Source organism: Choloepus didactylus, chromosome 7, assembly GCF_015220235.1.
Source record: "Choloepus didactylus isolate mChoDid1 chromosome 7, mChoDid1.pri, whole genome shotgun sequence".
In the NCBI taxonomy this organism is placed as follows: domain Eukaryota; kingdom Metazoa; phylum Chordata; class Mammalia; order Pilosa; family Megalonychidae; genus Choloepus; species Choloepus didactylus.
This window is the reverse complement of record NC_051313.1, coordinates 74,183,697-74,204,022: the sequence shown is the minus strand read 5'-3', so window position 1 is coordinate 74,204,022 and position 20,326 is coordinate 74,183,697. Positions and strand designations below refer to the sequence as shown.

At 37.8% G+C, this 20,326-nt stretch overlaps 1 protein-coding gene and 1 long non-coding RNA gene across 3 annotated transcripts in view; one reads left to right on the top strand and one right to left on the bottom strand.

Moving 5' to 3' along the window:
• LOC119539806 overlaps positions 1 to 9,786 on the bottom strand; it is a 33,840-nt gene extending 24,054 nt beyond the window's left edge. The window contains exon 1 of the long non-coding RNA XR_005217942.1: positions 9,705 to 9,786. This is a non-coding gene — a long non-coding RNA (uncharacterized LOC119539806). The remainder of the gene's footprint in view (positions 1 to 9,704) is intronic.
• Positions 9,787 to 9,804: 18 nt separating this feature from the next.
• The window catches only part of IRAK1BP1 (interleukin 1 receptor associated kinase 1 binding protein 1), a 109,371-nt gene continuing 98,849 nt past the window's right edge, over positions 9,805 to 20,326 (top strand). The window contains exon 1 of one of the 2 annotated variants that reach the window (XM_037843593.1): positions 9,805 to 10,191. In XM_037843593.1, coding sequence (XP_037699521.1) covers positions 9,877 to 10,191 — 315 coding nt within the window. In that variant the 5' untranslated portion in view covers positions 9,805 to 9,876. The remainder of the gene's footprint in view (positions 10,192 to 20,326) is intronic. The other variant, XM_037843594.1, reaches the window with a different exon arrangement.

The following is a 20,326-nucleotide window of genomic DNA, read 5'->3' as shown; positions in this document are numbered from 1 at the left end:
CCCCAATTGATAATATATCTGGTATACAGATGGTTTCTACCTTAAGGATAACTCAGGAGTGTATCATTTTGGATATGCTAATACTTCTAACCATGAAATAATAGAAGCAACTTCCTTACCTAAAGCCATGTTAGCCAACAAGCCGAACTTTTTTCCCTCACAAGAGCCTGATACTTGCAGAAGGAAAAAACAGAATATATACAGTGATAGTTGGCATGCATTTGGGGTAGTTCATGATTTGGGAATGTTATAGGAACAAAGAGGTTTTTTAACCTGCAATGCAAGAAAAATTTTTTAAAAACAGCTCTCATGTTATGGAATTGTTAGATGCTATACTATTACCAAAGGCTTTGGCTCTAATGAAAATTCCTAGACTTTCTTAGGCAAATATGGAGGAAAGCACTGGCAATCACATGGCAGATAAACAGCCACAAAAAGTCCAGCTATAAATTCTCATCCTCTTCCTGTTTCTTTGAGACTGAACAATGCTCCTCCCCGGGAGACACAAATATGGAAAATGCAAGCTGCTTTTATGAGCCTGGAATTACATTATGGTTTGGCACTACTAGTCCTCCTATAAGCACCTTCAGGAACAGTTTTGGAAATTATTCATAATATGACTCACTGGAATACTGATAAAATGGTAAGCTGGAGAAAATGATATTTCTGGAAACCATCCCCTAAAATAGCTATGAAAATATATCACAATTGTTTAATTTGTCCCAAGCATAATACAGGAAAACTTTCCCATGGCTCTCAAGGACACCTTCCTTTACCAACTGGACCTTCTGAAATTTGGCAATTGGATTGTATTCAATTACCCACATCCCAGGGCTATAAATATGATTTAATAATGATTTGTATGTTCTCCCATTAGGCTGAAGCCTTTCCCTGTAGACAAGATACTGCTGCTACTGTCGCAATGCTATTAGAAAAAAATAATTCCAAATTGGGGAATTTCCTCAGAACTTCACTGTGATCAAGGAACCCACTTTATAGGACAAATTATAAAAGTAAAATGCAAAATATGGCCTATTTTGCAACATTTTCATTAAGCCTATCACTCCAATTCTCAGCCTTAATAGAAAGAACAAATGGTATAATTAAAACTCAATTAGCTAAATTCATGGAATCCCTCAAAACTACCATGGCCAAAAGCCTTACCTATAGTCTTATTAAATCTAAGATCCACTCCTTATTGGAAAACGTAATGGGGAGATTATGAAAATAAACTCTGGAATAAATGAGCCTTGCTTTATAAAAGGAAATATGCTAACCTGCTACCAGGAACTAATCAAACCTCAAAGTAAAATGAAACCTTGTGAGCACAATCCTTTTATAGAGCGCTCGCAAGAGACAAAGATATCCAAAGATGCCAGGCAACTTTGTACATTGGAAAAGATAACCACCATAAAGATGCACTCCAACCTCTCTGGAAAGGACCCTATCAGGTACTTTTAAATAATACATATGTAGCTAAATTACAAAGTATTGATTATTGAATTCATATTTGTCATTTAAAGAAAGCTCCTATTCCTGCCTGGAAAACCATTCCTATTGGGAACATAATGCTCAAAACTACAAAGGACCAGAAGTAGATGGCACCTAATGTAGATAGCTATCCTAAAAACCAGGACTAGAATTGATTTTCATCAGATTCAATAACACCTGCTATAATTGTCATTATCCTATTGGCTCTCTTATTCACATTTTTATTCCTCCTTCACCCCTTCTTCTGTACCCCAATCCATCTCTGTTCCTCCCACAATAATTCTGACCCCTTTTAAATGCCTCATTCTTGCTCTTACCCTTTCTTCCTGTACCCTTCACCATCATTTTTCCCCAGACATACAAAGGGCTGCAGACCTAGGCAATTTGTCAAATTGCTGGGTGTGCTGGTCTGAATGTATTATGTCCCCCAGCAAAAGCCATATTCTTTGCTGCAATCTTGTGGGGCAGACATATTAGTGGGGATTAAGTTGGAACATTCAGATTAGGTTGTTTGCATGGAAATGTGCCTCACCCAATTGTAGATGATAACTCTGATGAGATATTTCCACGGAGGTGTGTCCCACCCATTCAGGGTGGGCCTTGATCAGTGGAGCCATATAAATGGGCTGACAAACAGAAGGAACTGAGTGCAGCTGTGAGTGACATTTTGAAGAGGACCTACAGCCAAGAGGGACACTTTGAAAAAAGCACAGGAGCTGCAGATGAGAGACAGTTTGAACACGGCCATTGAAAGCAGACTCTTGCTCCCGAGAAGCTAAGAGAGGACAAATACCCCAAGTGCAACTAAGAGTGACATTTTTGAGGAACTGCTGCCTAGAGAGGAACGTCCTGGGAGAAAGCCATTTTGAAACCAGAACTTTGGAGCAGACGCCAGCCACGTTCCTTCCCAGCTAATGGAGGTTTTCAGGACGCCACTGGCCATCTTCCAGTGAAGGTACCTGATTGCTGGTGTGTTACCTTGGACACTTTATGGCCTTAAGACTGTAACTATGCAACCAAATAAACCCCCTTTTATAAAAGCCAATCCATCTCTGGTGTTTTGCATTCCGGCAGCATTAGCAAACCAGAACACTGGGTCTGCACTAATTTCATCTCTATAGAAGGGCCCCAGTTATTGGCCACAGACATAGGCATTCAAACCTTGATAAATATTAAAGACATCAAAGAGGAAATTCAAATATTATATGAACTAGGGATCCCTGAAAGCTTGGGACTTATGTAGTTGACCAAATCTTGGGTATTGGGGAGACTGGATTGTAGCATATTTCAAAACTTGCTAATCCTTCTTCTTATTATATTCAATACAACATCTCCTATTCGTAGCCTCATCTCTAAAATAACAGCTGCAACAACCTCTCAAGTCTTGCTAATGACTGTTAATACCTTGATCTTGAAGCTTGCACTTATGAAACTTATTTCTGCAATGAGGAAACTAAGCCTAATTATAATTAATGCTTAAGAGTCATCCCCTGAAAATCTCCTTGTTGCTCAAATCTCAGCCCCTTTCTCTCCCCCTCCCCTCCTGTCCAAGCCAAACTCTGCAAACACCTACTACCTAACCTCCATGTGTGCCAAAGGATTAATATCAAACATTGATCAGCCATGCTTCCAAAGAAAGTCCTTTATCAAAAAGTGGAAATGTGAAAAAGAAATAAAATAAAGAGTTTACTATGGGCCAAGATATTTAAAATGGAGTCAGGAGGTAACTTTTATGCAAATCTCAGTCAGATATCAAAAACTGCAATGCACAGCCATAAGCAAAAACAGTTCTCAAAACTCTAAGGACAGTTCTGAGAGGATGGTGGAATAAGGAGTAAAAGAGCATACCCCTCCACCAAAAATACCTAGAGGATAGGCAGAAACTGTCCTAAGCAGCTGTTCTGGGGATCAGGAGACCAGAGGAGTACCATGCAACATCCAGGGAAGAGTGGCACAAAGAGACTGAGGAACTGCAGTGAGTGACTTGCTTAGTCATGGCTCATGGTGCCCATCCCCTACCCTCAAGGAAGGCAGCTTCTAGCTGGCCTGGTTCCTGCCCAATAGGCTGCTGTGAATTGGGAGAGATAAAGAAGCCCTCCCACCCTGGGAACAGAAGAGGATGCAGCACAGTTTTGATCCAACTGTTGGCCAGTGAAATTGGACCTCCGGGGAGAAGCTTGAAGGAAAGTATAGAAATGAAGATTATCAGTAAAGGTAACTAAAAGGATAAAAAGAGAGAGAAAAATAAGATATGACATATAAAAGCCAAAGCATAAAATGGCTGAAGTAAGTACTGCCTAACAGTAACAATATCGAATGTTAATGGATTAAACTCTCCAATCAAAAGACACAGATTGGAAGAATGGATTAAAAAATATGATCTATCCATATGCTGTCTGCAAAAGACTCACTGTGCCAGTTTGAATATATTATCCCCGCCCAAGCCATATTCTTTAATATAATCTTGTGGGAGCAGATGTATTAGTGCTGATTAGGTTGGAATCATTTGATTGAGTGTTTCCATGGAGATATGACTCAATCCACTGTGGGTGAAACATTTGATTAAATTATTTCTATGGAGATTTGGACCCTGCTGATTCAGGGTGGGTCTTGATTTAATCACTGGAGTCCTATAAAAGAGCTCACAAACAGAAGGAGCTCAGAGAAGCTGAGCGGGACATTTTGGAGAGAAGCTAAAAGCTGATACTTGGAGATGCTTGGAGATGTTTGGAGATGCTAGCCTAGAGTTTGCTCCAGAGAAACTAAGAGAGGACCCTGAGGCATAGATGCATAAGAGCTGAAGAAGCTAAGACAGACAAGCCCAGAGACATTTTGGAGAAAGCCATTTTAAACCAAAACCCCAGAGCAAAGAATCAGCAGATGCTAGTCACATGCCTTCCCAGCTAACAGAGGTTTTCCAGATGCCATCAGCCATTCTTCAGTAAAGGTATTCTATTGTTGATGCCTTAGTTTGGACACTTTTATAGCCTTAGGACTGTAACTTTGCAACCAAATAAACCCCCTTTATAAAAGCCAACCCATTTCTAGTATTTTGCATAATAGCAGCATTAGCAAACTGGAACACTCACCTTATACCCAAGGATACAAAAAGGTTGAAAGTGAAAGGTTGGAAAAGACATTCTATTCAAGCAGTAACCAAAAACAGCTGGGGTAGCTATACTAATATCGGACAAATAGACTTTAAATGCAAAAATGTTATGAGACAAGGACATTATATATTAATAAAAGGGAAAATCCCACAAGAAGAAATAACAATCAAATATTTACACATCTAACCACAGTGCCCCAAATTACATGAGGTAAACACTGGAAAAACTGAAGGGAGAAATAGATGTCTCTATAATAATAATTGGAGTCCTCAAGATACCAGTCTCAAGAGATAGAGCATCTAGACTAGGGATCAATAAGGAAACAGAGTACATGAATAAAATGATAAATGAACTAGACCTAACAGACATTTACAGAACATACCACCACAAAAGAGCAGGATATACATTCTTCTCACGTGCTTATGCAACATTCGCCAGAATAGACCACATGTTGGGTCACAAAAAAGTCTCAATAAATCTAAATAGATTGAAATTATACAAAGCACTTTTTCAGATCATAATGGAATGAAAGTGAAAATCAGTATCAGGTAGAGAACTGGAAAATCCACAAATACATGAGGTTAAACAACACACTTTAAACAATCAGTGGGTCAAAGAAGAGATTGCAAGAGACATCAGGAAATGTCTCAAGATGAATGAAAATGAGAATACACATATCAAAAATTCTGGGATGCAGGGAGTCAGTATTAAGAGGGAAACTTACAGCCCTAAATGCCTACATTAAAAAGAAAGAAAGATCTAAAATCAAAGACTAACTGCATATAGAGGAACTATAAAAAGAACAAACTAATCTCAAAGCAAGTAGAAGGAAAGAAATAACAAAGATTAGAGCAGAAATAAATGAAATCAAGAACAAAAGAAACAATAGTCAACAAAACCAAAAGTTGGTTCTTTGATAAAATCAACAAAATTGACAAGCCCTTAACTGGACTGACAAAGACAAAGAGAAAGAAGATGCAAACAAATAAAATCGGAAATGAGAGGGGGATCATTACTACAGAACTCACAAAAATAAAAAAGATCTTAAGAGTATACTATGAACATCTTTATGACAACAAATTATACAACTTAGAGGAAATGAACACATTCTTAGAAACACAAGAACAAGCTACAATGACTCAAGAAGAAATGGAAGAACACAAAATTCAACCATAAGTAAAAGGACTGAATCAGTCAGCAAAAACCCCCCAGCAAAAAAAGTGCAGTAGCAGATAGCTTCACAAGTGAACTCTACCAATCATTCCAAGGAGAATTAACACCAAACCTGCTCAAACTCTTCCAAAATATTGAAGAGGAGGGAATACTACCTAAGTCATTTTATGAAGCTAACCTCACTGTAATACCAAAGCCAGATAAAGATACCACAAGAAAACTACAGATCAATCTCTCTAATGAATATAGATGCAAAAATCCTCAACAAAATACTTGCAAATTGAATCCAACAGCACATTTAAAGAATCATATACTATCATCAAATGGGTTTTATTCCAGATATGCAAAGGGGGTTCAGCACAAGAAAATCAATTAACATAATATACTACATTAACAAATTGAATAGGAAAAACCACATGATCATATTGATTGATGCAGAAAAAGCATTTGACAAAATCCAGCAACCTTTCTTAATAAAAACACTTTGAAAGATAGGAATAAAAGGAGTCTTTCTGAACATGATGAAGGGCATATATGAAAACCCCAGAGCTAACACTGGTCTCAATGATAAAATACTGAAAACTTCCTCTTTAAGACCAGAACAAGATAAGAAAGACCCATGTTACCACTTTTATTCAACATCATGCCAGAAGTTCTAGCTAGAGCAATTAGGCAAGAAAATAAATAAAAGGCATCCAGATAGGAAAGGAAGAAGTAAAACTTTCACTATTTGCTAATGATAAGATGTTATATATAGAAAGCCCTGAAAAATCTACAACAAAGCTACTAGAGCTAATAAATGAGTTCAGCAAAGTGGCAGGATACAAGATCAATATGCAAAAATCCATAGCTTTTCTATACATTAGTAATGAGCAATATGAGGTGGAAATCAAAAAAAAAAAAAATCCATTTACAATAGCAACAGACAGAATCAAATATCTACGAATAAATTTAACCAAGGAAGTAGAGGGCCTGTATTCAGAAAACTACAAAACATTGCCAAAAGAAATCAAAGAAGACCTAAATAAATAGAAGGACATTCCATGTTCATGGATAGGAAGATTAAATATATTTAAGATGTCAATTCTACTCAAATTGATTTGCAGATTCCATGCAATCCCAATCAAAATTCCAATGGTCTACTTTGAAGAAATGGTAAAACCAATCACCAAATTTATCTGGAAGGGTCAGGAGCCTCAAATAGCCAAAAACATCTTGAAAAAGAAGAATAAAGTTGGAGGACGCACACTTACTAACTTTAGAGCATATTACAAAGCTACAGTGGCCACAACATCATGGTACCAGCATAAAGATAGACATATTGAACAATGGAACTGAATTGAAAGTTCAGAAATAGACCCGCATATTTATGGTCAATTAATTTTTGACAGGTTGCCAACAAATAGTGCTGGGAGAACCGGATACCCATATTCAAAAAATGAAAGAGGACTCTTCTCTAACTTTCTATATAAAAATTAACTCAAAATGGATCAAAGACTTAAAATATAAGAGACAGGACCATAAAACCCTAGAAGAAAATGTAGGTAAGCATCATCAAGATCTTGTGGTAGGCAGAGGTTTCTTAGAATTGACACCCAAAGCACAAGCAAGGAAACAAAAACTAGATAAATGGGACCTCCTCAAAATTGAATACTTTTGTGTATCAAAGGCCTTTGTCAAAAGTGGTGAAAAGGCAGCCTATTCAATGGGAGAAAATATTTGGAAGCCACATATCTGATAAGTGTTTAATATCAACATTATATAAAGAAATCCTACAACTCAATAAAAAGAAAAACAACCCAATTTTTAAAATGGGTAAAAAACTTATAGATATTTTCCAAAGAGGATATACAAATGGCTAAAAAGCACAAGAAAAGATGCTCAATATCACTAGCTCTCAGAGAAATGCAAATCAAAACCACAGTGAGATCTCATTTCCCACCTACGAGATTGGTCACTCTTAAAAAACAGAAAACTACAAGTTTGGAGAGGATAGAGAGAATAGGAACACTTATTCACTGTTGGTGGGACACAGTTTGGCAGTTCCTCACGAATACAAGTAGAGAACTACCATATGAATCGTCAATCCCACTACTGGGTGTATACACCTAGTATATACAGAAGAACTGAAGGCAGGGACATGAAGATACTTGCACATCAATGTTCACAGCAGCATTATTCACAATTTCCAAAAAGAGGAAAACAACCCAAGTGTGCATCAACTGATGAATGGATAAACAAAATATGGTACATACATATGATGGAATATTATCCATCAGTAAGAAGGAATGAAGTCCTGAAGCACATGACAACATGGATGAACCTTGAGGACATTATGATCTCACTAATATGAACTAATTATAATAGGTAAACTCATAAAGTTAAAATCTAGAATATAGGTTACCAGGAGATAGAATGAGGGTAGAGAATGGCAAGTGGATGCTTAACGTGCGCAGAATTTTTAACCTGGTTGAATTTAAATGTTTGGAAATGGACGGAGGTGATGGTAGCACATTATGGTGAGTGTAATTAACAGCACTGAAATAAGTGTATAATTGTGGTTGAAAGAGCAAGTTTAGCATTGCGTATGTCACCAGAAGGAAAGTTAGGGGATAAAACATAGGACTGTTTAACACAGTGAACCTTGTGGTGGACGATGACTGAGATTAATAGTACAAACATTAAAATGTTCTTTCATGAACTAGAATAAATGTACATCACTATTACAAGGAGTTAATAATAGAGTGGTATATGGGGAAAAATGCACCTAATGCAACCTTTGGACTATAGTTAACAGTAGTATTTTAATATTCTTTCATCAACAGTAAACATGTACTATACCAATGCTAATAATGGGGGAGGGGCTAAGCAGCATGAGACTTTTTCTGTTTTACAATAATGAAAATGTTCTAAAATTGTGGTGATATATGCACAACTATGTGATTATACTCTAACCACTGACTGTAAACTTTGGATGGATTGTATGGTGTATGACTATCTCTATAAAACTGCTTAAAGAAGATTAAAGAATTAAATAGCATTCAAAAAGACTTCTGATTTACTATTTCAGAATCATTATTTTTACTTTACTTCTAAATTCTAATGTATGGCATGGATGGCATTAATACAATTATAGGCTTACAGTAGAAACTCAATAAATACCTACTAAAGTATATCTTATTCTTTAACTGTGAACTCTCGGATTCTCATCTGTAAAATTAAAATAATTCTTGTACTTTTCTCACAAGATTTTTCAGAGTAATAAAATAATGTAATTGGCTAAACAATTATAATGCATCTATAAAATAAAACATTATACATCTATAAAAAAAAAAAAACCCTAAGGATATCTGGACACCATACACAAACCACAAGATAAATCAGAACACCCCGAATATTTACCAATCACAGCTTATGTAAACTTTTTCTTTAAAAACCCCTGCATGGAAGAGCCAAGATGGGACACTATTTGGATTGCAACTGAATCTAATCACAATTTTAAGACCCAGAATATATGCCTTTGTTGCCCTGCAGCTCCGTTTTTATTTGTTTGTGAACAATGGGAATCATGAACCACTCAAGATCAAAGTGTTAAAAAAGTGGTTCATCCCAACAAAACTCGCTCACAAACCATAAAATGTAGCTAAGCTAAACCACTGGCGCTGCGGACCTCAAAAACCTGCCCCAGAAGAGCAAGATAAAGTCATAAAACAATCGCAGCCCCGGGTCAGAGAAATATAAAAGCAATCCTACAGGGCCGGCCTCGCCTCTCTGAAACTTCTCCAGAGGGGCAGGAGGTGCTGGACCGATACTTAGGGTATGTGGAGGGGCAACGCTCACCCACAGGGAGGCCGCGGGAAAAGCACACTAAAATTTTTGAAGGCTGTCACATCACACATTAAAAACTATATCGACGCATTCAGCCCACACCTGGTAAAGGAAACGCTGCAAAATCCTCTACAAGTTCGTAACCTCAGGGGCACCAAAGCCTCATAGCCCCACCCAGCATCCTTGGCGCAGCTCAGAGAAAAGCCTTGGTGCGTTTTGGCCTCTTCGGCCGCCGTTGGCCTGGAGTTGCTATAGAAACCGAACTGCCACCGCTATGTCCCTACAACAGGCCCCTCCGTCGCGGGTGTTTGTGGAACTGGTACCCTGGTCTGACCGAGGCCGGGAAAACAACCATGTCTCAGGCGGGGAGACACTGCTCGGCTTCCGCCACCCCCTCTCTTCAGTACCCACTCAAACTGCGACCCGCGAATTGCACGTGAGCGGCACCGCGGAAGTATCGGCGGGACCAGACCGGGCTCAAGTGGTCGTGCAACTAAACAGTACCAAGGAAGCGGCAGCCGAAGCCAAAAAGAGTGTTTCCCGCCGCCTGGACTACATCACCCAGAGCCTCCAGCAGCAGGGCTTGCAGGTGAGAGCGCTTCCAGGGAGAAACTTGGAACCCGACCGCACAAGGGAGCGGCGGAGGGTGCCACCCCTACGCGTCTCTGGAGCCGGGGTGAGGGTTCTTGAGCGTCGGGGACGCCTTGTAGCCTCGGTAATCCAGGTCGCTAGGACCTGACCAGGTAAACTTTTGGCTCATCCTTCTTCTAGATGAGAACAATTACTGACTTCGATGAAGTTGTAAAATAAAATAATACAAATTGGATAGGTTTTTAGTTGGAGATTTTGCTGCAGTGATTTTATTTTTTAACCTTGAAATGATGAAATGGCAAATTTGAAATGTTAAATGTAAGTGCTTACGTCAGCAACAAGCATTTTTTGTTTTTATTTTGCATCATGGAATTGGAAAGTGAAGTGCACGGCCTGGTTCCTCCCAATCATGTAAATCTTTGCATTGCGTGGCTCTTATTTTTTGCAGGAATCCGTATTAGTGGGGGAGAAACTTGGATCTATTTTTGTTTTATAAAGACGTCCCAAACTTTTCTCAGACTTTTTTTTGTTTCACCTTTTTTTAAATGTTAAGGTAATATATAGAAAAATATTTTCTCAAAAAACTCAAACTACTTCAGTTCTATTTGAATATTATATACTAGTTCTTAAGTCATTTACATAAAATGTATACTGAGTTCACATAGCTCTAACAGAATTCTAATATGTAAAACGAAGTACTAAGTACTAAGTCTAACTTACGGTAATTACACGAAGATTCAAGACAAGGCTTGTGAAGGGTAGTAGTAATCTCCAAAATTATCTCTGTTAATGGAAGAAAGCAGTCATTTAGATAATCTGTGCTGTAGATAATGCAAAATTTCGTTTATATTACCCTTTAGGATGAATTATAATGGGTTGTCACAAAATCTTTATTTTTAAACCTCAGAATCCTGAGTTTTAAGGTTTACTTCTTCACTACCCTGCATAAAAGGCTCCTCATACCATTGGGCTAAAGTCTGAACACCTTTGCTAATAGTCTAACTCTCCATTCTAGTTTCCTGTCAACTCTCTTCCCTCTGACAAACTGATTCCTACAGCCCAACCTCACCTACTTGGGAGTCTTTTCCTAATATAACACTTATCTCCACTGTACCACACTCCACTCCCCATGTATAATACTATCATTCTGTATTATAATTGCTGATTTACTGATCACCCCTCCATATTTTGAAACTCTGCAGAGCAAAGACTTTGTCTTTTGTTTGCATTCATGGATTATGCATCATATGATTCACATAATGTATACTCAGAAAATGTTTTTTGAAAGAAAACAATGAATGAAGCGCTGAATGAATGACCTGTTATTTCATCTGTACTGTAGATAATATATGGCTTTATGAGCTTGTGAGGGTATAACCACCTTTTTTTGTATTCTTTTCATGGAAAAATGTTTCAGAGTTCCCAGCAGTATTTCTCTAAGACTCAGTTTCATTAAATCAACCAACAAATGTTAATTGATATTCCCTATTGCAGCACTCTGTTCATTTTTAAATAGCACTTAACATGTAATTTTTTTTTCTGGCTTATATGTTCCCCCACTAGATTATCAACTCCAAGATATGCCTATTCATCATTGTATTTTTTTTAAATGAAAGTATAATGGATGTCTCAGCCATGTAGTTAGGCACTAGAAATAGAGAATGAGTAAAATCTAGGTATTATCTTGAAGAAATCTCATAATTGGAACAGATTAATATATATTAAGTGCTGTGGTGAAAGTGTATACATGATATAATACAATGGAGTAAGAAAGGAGGTAATGTTCATTTTATTGGAGGAATTTCAGAAAGATTTCATAAAGGAAATGACATTTGTGTCAGATCTTAAACAATGGTTGAAGAAGAAGCATTCTAGTTCCACACTGAATGCAGTGTGCGTATGTTTTCAGGACACTATAAACAGTTCATACGGAGTACCTATGGAAAATGGAGGGATACCAAGAGAGAGATGAAAGCAGGAGGCAGAACAAGGAGGGGATCCTTGTGTGCTCTACTAAGGAGTGTGGATATTATTGACATTCAAAACTGCTTACTATTGCTAGGCCGTTAAAAAATGTTATATCATTTAATACTCACTCCTACCATATGAAATAGATATTTCAATTGCAATTTTACAGATGAGAATTTCCAGGACCAGAAACTATTTGTTTGCCTGAGGTTACATAGCTGGAAAGTGACAAAGTTTAGACTCCGACCAAGATCTTTGACCTCAGAGTCCATCCTCTTAACCACTACAGTATGTTACTGCTTTATTCCCTTGACAATGGATATTTGAGGTTTTAAAGGGAAGATGTGGCAGATGTTATTGATACTCCACTCATAGCCCCTTGGCACTTCATATTTCTGTGCAACTTCCATCTGCCAACACTTGTGAATTCTTTGCCTAGAAGTTTTTTCCGGGCTGCCAGAGTCCACTCTGCCTACACGAGAGGCCAGCCAGTAGTGCCAAGGAATTAACCCTCCTCCACCCCAGAAGCCTTCAACTAATGACTGGGGAAATTGAGGAGAAAAAGATCCCAGCTTCCTCATCCCTTGAGTAGGATAGTTCTGAGTCAAGTGTGCTACCCTGGTTCCTAGAACTTCTCAGTGGGATTAAGTTCCATTTGCCCCAGTGGTCACTGGTTTGACAATACACCTTTAATGGCTTCCCTTCACCTATGTGTCTCACTTTCCCACATCCCTACTGGCGTTTCTATGATCACCATCAAATTTAACCACCTCAAATCCTTGTTCCTGGATCTGAAACTAAGATAATGGATAGGAACAGAGCTATATGGAATATATGAGTTAGCTACAGTTTTTCATAATTAAAGATGATGATAGGGTGAAAATCCTTGTAGCTGGATCTTTATACATGTTCTTAATTAATGTTCTTTGGAAATTAATTCCTGAGTTAAGCATATTGTTAAGGTTTATGAAAAATTATACTCTAAAAAGATGTTTACGTCTTTACCAGCAATATATCCTTAGCACAGTGGGCATTATTTTCTTTTTTAAACTTTGCCAAATCCATAGTCAAAAAATGATTTTGCTATTGTTTATGTTTTTTTTTTCTTTTGAGTTTAAAATTTTTTGATGTGAATTGCCAGTTTATAATACTCTGCCCATTTTTTTCTCTTGGGGAATTTGTCATTTCTTTATTCATTTATGAGAACTTTAAAAATTAAGATTATCAATAACCCTGAGTTTGTCCTATATTGCCAAAAAAAAAAAAAAAAATTCTAGTTTATTTGCCATATAGTTTTGCTTACAATATTGAGCATTAAAAACTTAAAATTTTTATTTAGTCAAATTCATTTATCTTTTAGTTATGATTTTTGTCTTTGATGTAATGCTTATTGGGTCCCTCCCAAGCCTAAAACTATATAACCATTAACTATTTCCTTGCATCTTTAGGGATCCCTTATAGTACTTAAGTGTTTGTTGTGCTTGGAATTTATTTTGGTATAAGGAGAAGGGCTCTGTTTTCTCCCAAATGGGTAGCTATGAGACCATTTATTAAACAGTCTTTTCTTCCCTTATAGCTTATGCAAGACTCTAATTCAAACTGCCCTTAAATATAAAAATTATTGCTTTATATCTCAGAACCATCAAGATGCAATGTGTATTGCAAGTATGATGTGATCAAGACTCTGTTTTGATGCTACACAGTGGGAGTACGAGCAGAATGCATGACAGAAGGATTCTATATTGCCTGAAATGTTACTGGTATCATATTTTCAATCTTCAGATATTCTTAGATCAGTTTCAGAACACTAGTTCATTTGAGCCTTGTGATGTTTTTGCATGTGTACCACACTATTTAAATCACTATATCTCTGTAAAACCTTTGTCCAACAGGTTCTTCCCTCATTACTCTCTACTTAAAAGATTTCCTGTCTGCTAAAAATAGAGAGACATGTGACATCACGGGGATACAATCAGCAACCTTCAGAAGGTTTTTTTATAAATAAAACCTATGTTGATATATTGCATTCTTTATGCATTAATTTCAGGAGAATTGCTGACTTTACAGTATTATGTCCCAGTCCATTTATTCAGATTTTTTTTCTGAAAAGTTTTATGGTGTTTTTTCTATTAACCCTTGTTAAATTTATTCCCATGAAAACATAATTTTTTTTGAATATTAAGAATGTTATCTTGCTTCCTGCATATGATTTAAACGGTTATTCCTTGACCATTTTGTCTTTTAAAACCGTGCCCTTTGTATTTAGATATGACATGGTAGCTTAATTGGGAAACATTAATGGACTAGGCTGGTATTTTTCAATATTTTTAGTTTGTACCTGCTTTGGCAGGGTTTCTCAGTCTCAGCACTATTGACACTTTGTACCAGATAATTGTTGTGAAGGGCTGTCCTGTGCATTGTAGGATGTTGAGCAGCATTCCCAGCCTCTACCTGTGGGATGACTAACTTGTCCCAGTTCACATGCATCTGTCCTAGTTTTAAAACTGAAAGTCTCATATCTTGGGAACTTTCTCAGTTGAGCAATAAAGGACCACCCTGTCTACCTATTAAATGCCAGTGGTGCACTCCTCTTCCCCCTACTCCTCAGTTGTGACACCCAAAAATGTCTCTAAATTATTGGCACAAGTCCCTTGTGGGGCAAAATCACCCCCTGGGTTGAGGATCACTGCCCTATAGATAAACAAAAAATTATACTTTCTGTGGGAGCCCATCAGCCAAAGACTGCCAGGAGTATATCTGTAGTGAAATAAAGTTAGGTTTATTTAGCATGGTGCAGCAAAAAAAAAAAAAATACATCTTAGAGGACCTTAGGAATGTCTCAGAAAAGGGGTGTGGGGAGAAGCCTCTTACGGGGTTTGGGCTTTTACTGAATGGTCCTAAGTAAAGATCAGTGAAGCAGGAGCAATTTGGTGATCAGCTGTCTTACTCATATTTTTTTATAGAAGCCCAGAGGATTAAAGTTGGGCTCGAGTTGCCTTTGGTAAAGGAGCAGCAGAGAAAGGATGCTAATTATTTTGTGGTGGCGATTCAGTTACTTTCTATTAGAATTCTGGCTCTGTTAGAAACTTTACTTAGGTTCTGTCTGTGTCCTCTTGGAAACATTGCTTAGGTTCTGCTTAGAACTTTTAGTCCAGTTGCCAACATGCTATTTTCATTTCTCCATTCCTTGTAATATTATTTGGAATTTCAAATTTTTCAAATATGTGACTATATTGACAAGCAAGATATCTTTTTATATAGGTTGTTTACAAACTACACAAGCTTCCCTTTAAAAATCACTGAGCTAAACCAAGTAAGTATTTTATTGCTTCTAAGATTGTTTTCTTTTTCAGAAAGAAAAAAATTAGGGTTCAAAGGCAATTCAATAGAGAAATGATAGTGTTTTCAACAAACAGTGCAGTAACAAACATGCATATCTAAAAAATGAATCTGGACACATACCTCATACCTTATACAATAAAATTTATTCAAAATGGATCATAGACCTAAATGTAAAACATAAAACTGTAAACTTCTAGAAGAGAAGAAAGTAAAGGAGAAAATCTCCATGACTTTGAGTTTCACAATGAGTTCTTAGAAATACTTGTGCTTTACAAAGACAATGTTTGGAAAATGAAAAGACAAGTCATAGACTGGAAGAAAATATTTGCAAATCACTTATCTGATAAAGGACTCACATCAAGAATATATAAAGAACTTTTAATTAAGCTATAAGGAAACAAGCAACCCAGTTTTAAAAATGCACAAAAGATCTGAACAGACACTTCACCAAAGATTATATAGAGATGTCAAATAAACAGTAAAAAGATGTTCAATATCATTTGTCATTAAGGAAATGCAAATTAAAGCCACAATGAGATACCTCTACTCTCATACTAGAATGACTAAAATCCCCCCAAAAAATGACACTTATCAAATGCTGACAAGGATGCAGAGAAACAGATATTTGCAATCATTGCTGGTGAGATTGCAAAGTGGTACAGCCACTTTGGAAGATAGTTTTGAAATTTCGTTAAAGTTAAACATAGACTTATATTGTATCTAGCACTCACAGGTGATTCACCCAAGTGAATTAAAAACCTATGTTCAGAGACTCGTCTAAGATGGCAGCATAGAGAGGAGTGGAAGCTAGTTAGTCCCCCTGGAACAACTAATAAACAACCAGGGTGCTCAACGATTGTAATAAAAGGTACAAATATGTTTTTACATGAGGTAGAACAAATGAATGTCAACATTGCAAAGTGTTAAAAATAGGGTGGGATGGGGGGGAAATACAATCAATGCAAACTAGAGATTATAATTAACAGAAACATTGTATAATGCTTCCTTTAATATAACAAAGGCAGTATACCAAAGCTAAATGCATATGGGGGATTGGGACATAGGGAAATGGTATGGGACTCCTGGCATTGGTGATGTTGTCTGACTCTTTATTCTGCTTTAGATTAATGCTATCCTTCCTTTTGTTGCTTTCTAGCTGTCATGGGTTTTTTTTGTTTTTTGTTTTTTTTTGTCTCTCTTTCTCTTTTTCTTTTGTCTCTCTACCTTCTTTGACTTTTCCTCCTTCTTTGTGGAAGAAATGGAGATGTCCTTATATAGGTAGTAGCAATGGTGCTGAATACATAAATATGTGACTATACAGGGAACCAACGATTGTTTTCTTAGGACGGAATGTATGGTGTGCGAACAAAACCATCTTAAAAGAAATGGGTTAATGAAGAAACCTTGAGGACATTATATTGAGTGACATAAGACACACATAAAGGCAAATATTGTAGGATCTCACTGATATGAACTAATTATAATATGTAAACTCATAGACATGAAATACAAGTGACCAGAATACAGAATGAGGCTAAAGAATGGGGAGCAGTTGCTTATTATGAGCAGAATGTTCCACTGGGGTGAACGTAAATGTTTGGAAATGGACAGGGGTGATGGTAGCATGTTGTGAGGATAACTAACGGTGCTGAAAAGTGTGTGAAGGTGGTGGAAAAGATAAGCTCAGAGTCACGTATGTCACCAGAAGGAAAGTTGGAGGTTAAAAGATAGGAATGGAATGTATAAAACAGTGAATCTTGTGGTAGACAATGTCTGTGATTAACTATACAAATATTAGAAATCTCTCTCATGAACTAGAACAAATGTATGATACTATAACTAGAAGTTAATAGAGAGGCATATAGGAAAAAAATATATACCTCTTGCAAACTATATACTACAATTAGTAGTATTTTAACATTCTTTCATCAACAGCAACAAATGTACTATACCAAAACTATGAATCAGTAATGGAGGGGGAGGTGGTTAAGGGTATGGGAGGATTTGAGTTTCCTTTTTCTGTGTTTACTTCTTTTCTGGAGTAATGAAAATGTCCTAAAAATTGAAAAAAAACATTAATTGTGGTGATAGATGCATAGCTGTATGATGTTACCATGGACAATTGATTGTACACTTTGGATCTTTGGATACTTGTATGTAACAATCTCAATAAAAATATGTATATATATCTATACATGTATATGTATATGTATATGTATATATATAAAAAAAAACTTATGTTCACATAAAAATCTGTATGTAAATGTTATAGCATTTTTACTCAAAATCTCTAAAACTAGATTCAACCAAGATGTCTTTCAATGGGAGAGTGGATAAACTGTGGTACATCCATTCAGTGGAATATTATCATTAATAAAAATGTATGGGGAGGCGGGGCAAGATGGCAGACTGGTGAGCTGTATGTTTTAGTTACTCCTCCAGAAAGTAGGTAGAAAGCCAGGAACTGCATGGACTGGACACCACAGAGCAATCTGACTTTGGGCATACTTCATACAACACTCATGAAAACGTGGAACTGCTGAGATCAGCGAAATCTGTAAGTTTTTGCGGCCAGGGGACCCGCGCCCCTCCCTGCCAGGCTCAGTCCCGGGGGAGGAGGGGCTGTCAGCTCCGGGAAGGAGAAGGGAGAACTGCAGTGGCAGCCCTTATCGGAAACTCATTCTACTGATACAAACTCCAACCATAGATAGACGGAGACCAGACACCAGAGAATCTGAGAGAGCCAGCCCAGCAGAGAGGAGACAGGCATAGAAAAAAAACAACATGAAAAACTCCAAAATAAAAGCGGAGGATTTTTGGAGTTCTGGTGAACATAGAAAGGGGAAGGGCCCTGAGGCGCATATGCAAATCCCGAAGAAAAGCTGATCTCTCTGCCCTGTGGACCTTTCGTTAATGGCCCTGGTTGCTTTGTCTCTTAGCATTTCAATAACCCATTAGATCTCTGAGGAGGGCCCGTTTTTTTTTGTTTGTTTTTTTTTTGTTTTTTTTTTTAATACCTTTTTCTTTTTCTAAAACAATTACTCTAAGAAGCCCAATACAGAAAGCTTCAAAGACTTACTATTTGGGCCGATCAAGTCAAGAGCAGAACTAGGAGAGCTCTGAGACAAAACGCAATAATACAGTGGCTGAGAAAATTCACTAAACACCACAACTTCCCAAGAAAAGGGGGGTGTCCGCTCACAGCCATCATCCTGGTGGACAGGAAACACTCCTGCCCATCGCCAGCCCCATAGCCCAGAACTGCCCCAGACAACCCAGTGTGACGGAAGTGCTTCAAATAACAGGCACACACCACAAAACTGGGCATGGACATTAGCCTTCCCTGCAACCTCAGCTGATTGTCCCAGAGTTGGGAAGGTAGAGCAGTGTGAATTAACAAAGCCCCATTCAGCCATCATTTAAGCAGACTGGGAGCCTCCCTACACAGCCCAGCAGCCCAGAACTGCCCTGGGAGGACGGCACTCACCTGTGACATAGCACAGTCATCCCTCAACAGAGGACCCGGGTTGCACGGCCTGGAAGAGGGGCCCACTTGCAAGTCTCAGGAGCCATACGCCAATACCAAGGACTTGTGGGTCAGTGGCAGAGACAAACTGTGGCAGGACTGAACTGAAGGATTAGACTATTGCAGCAGCTTTAAAACTCTAGGATCACCAGGGAGATTTGATTGTTAGGGCCACCCCCCCTCTCTGACTGCCCGGAAACATGCCCCATATACAGGGCAGGCAACACCAACTACACACACAAGCTTGGTACACCAATTGGACCCCACAAGACTCACTCCCCCACTCACCAAAAAGGCTAAGCAGGGGAGAACTGGCTTGTGGAGAACAGGTGGCTCGTGGACGCCACCTGCTGGTTAGTTAGAGAAAGTGTACTCCACGAAGCTGTAGATCTGAGAAATTAGAGATAAGGACTTCAATTGGTCTACAAATCCTAAAAGAACCCTATCAAGTTCAGCAAATGCCACGAGGCCAAAAACAACAGAAAATTATAAAGCATATGAAAAAACCAGACGATATGGATAACCCAAGCCCAAGCACCCAAATCAAAAGACCAGAAGAGACACAGCACCTAGAGCAGCTACTCAAAGAACTAAAGATGAACAATGAGACCATAGTACGGGAGATAAAGGAAATCAAGAAGACCCTAGAAGAGCATAAAGAAGACATTGCAAGACTAAATAAAAAAATGGATGATCTTATGGAAATTAAAGAAACTGTTGACCAAATTAAAAAGATTCTGGACACTCATAGTACAAGACTAGAGGAAGTTGAACAATGAATCAGTGACCTGGAAGATGACAGAATGGAAAATGAAAGCATAAAAGAAAGAATGGGGAAAAAAATTGAAAAAATCGAAATGGACCTCAGGGATATGATAGATAATATGAAACGTCCAAATATAAGACTCATTGGTGTCCCAGAAGGGGAAGAAAAGGGTAAAGGTCTAGGAAGAGTATTCAAAGAAATTGTTGGGGAAAACTTCCCAAATCTTCTAAACAACATAAATACACAAATCATAAATGCTCAGCGAACTCCAAATAGAATAAATCCAAATAAACCCACTCCGAGACATATACTGATTACACTGTCAAACATAGAAGAGAAGGAGCAAGTTCTGAAAGCAGCAAGAGAAAAGCAATTCACCACATACAAAGGAAACAGCATAAGACTAAGTAGTGACTACTCAGCAGCCACCATGGAGGCAAGAAGGCAGTGGCACGATATATTTAAAATTCTGAGTGAGAAAAATTTCCAGCCAAGAATTCTTTATCCAGCAAAGCTCTCCTTCAAATTTGA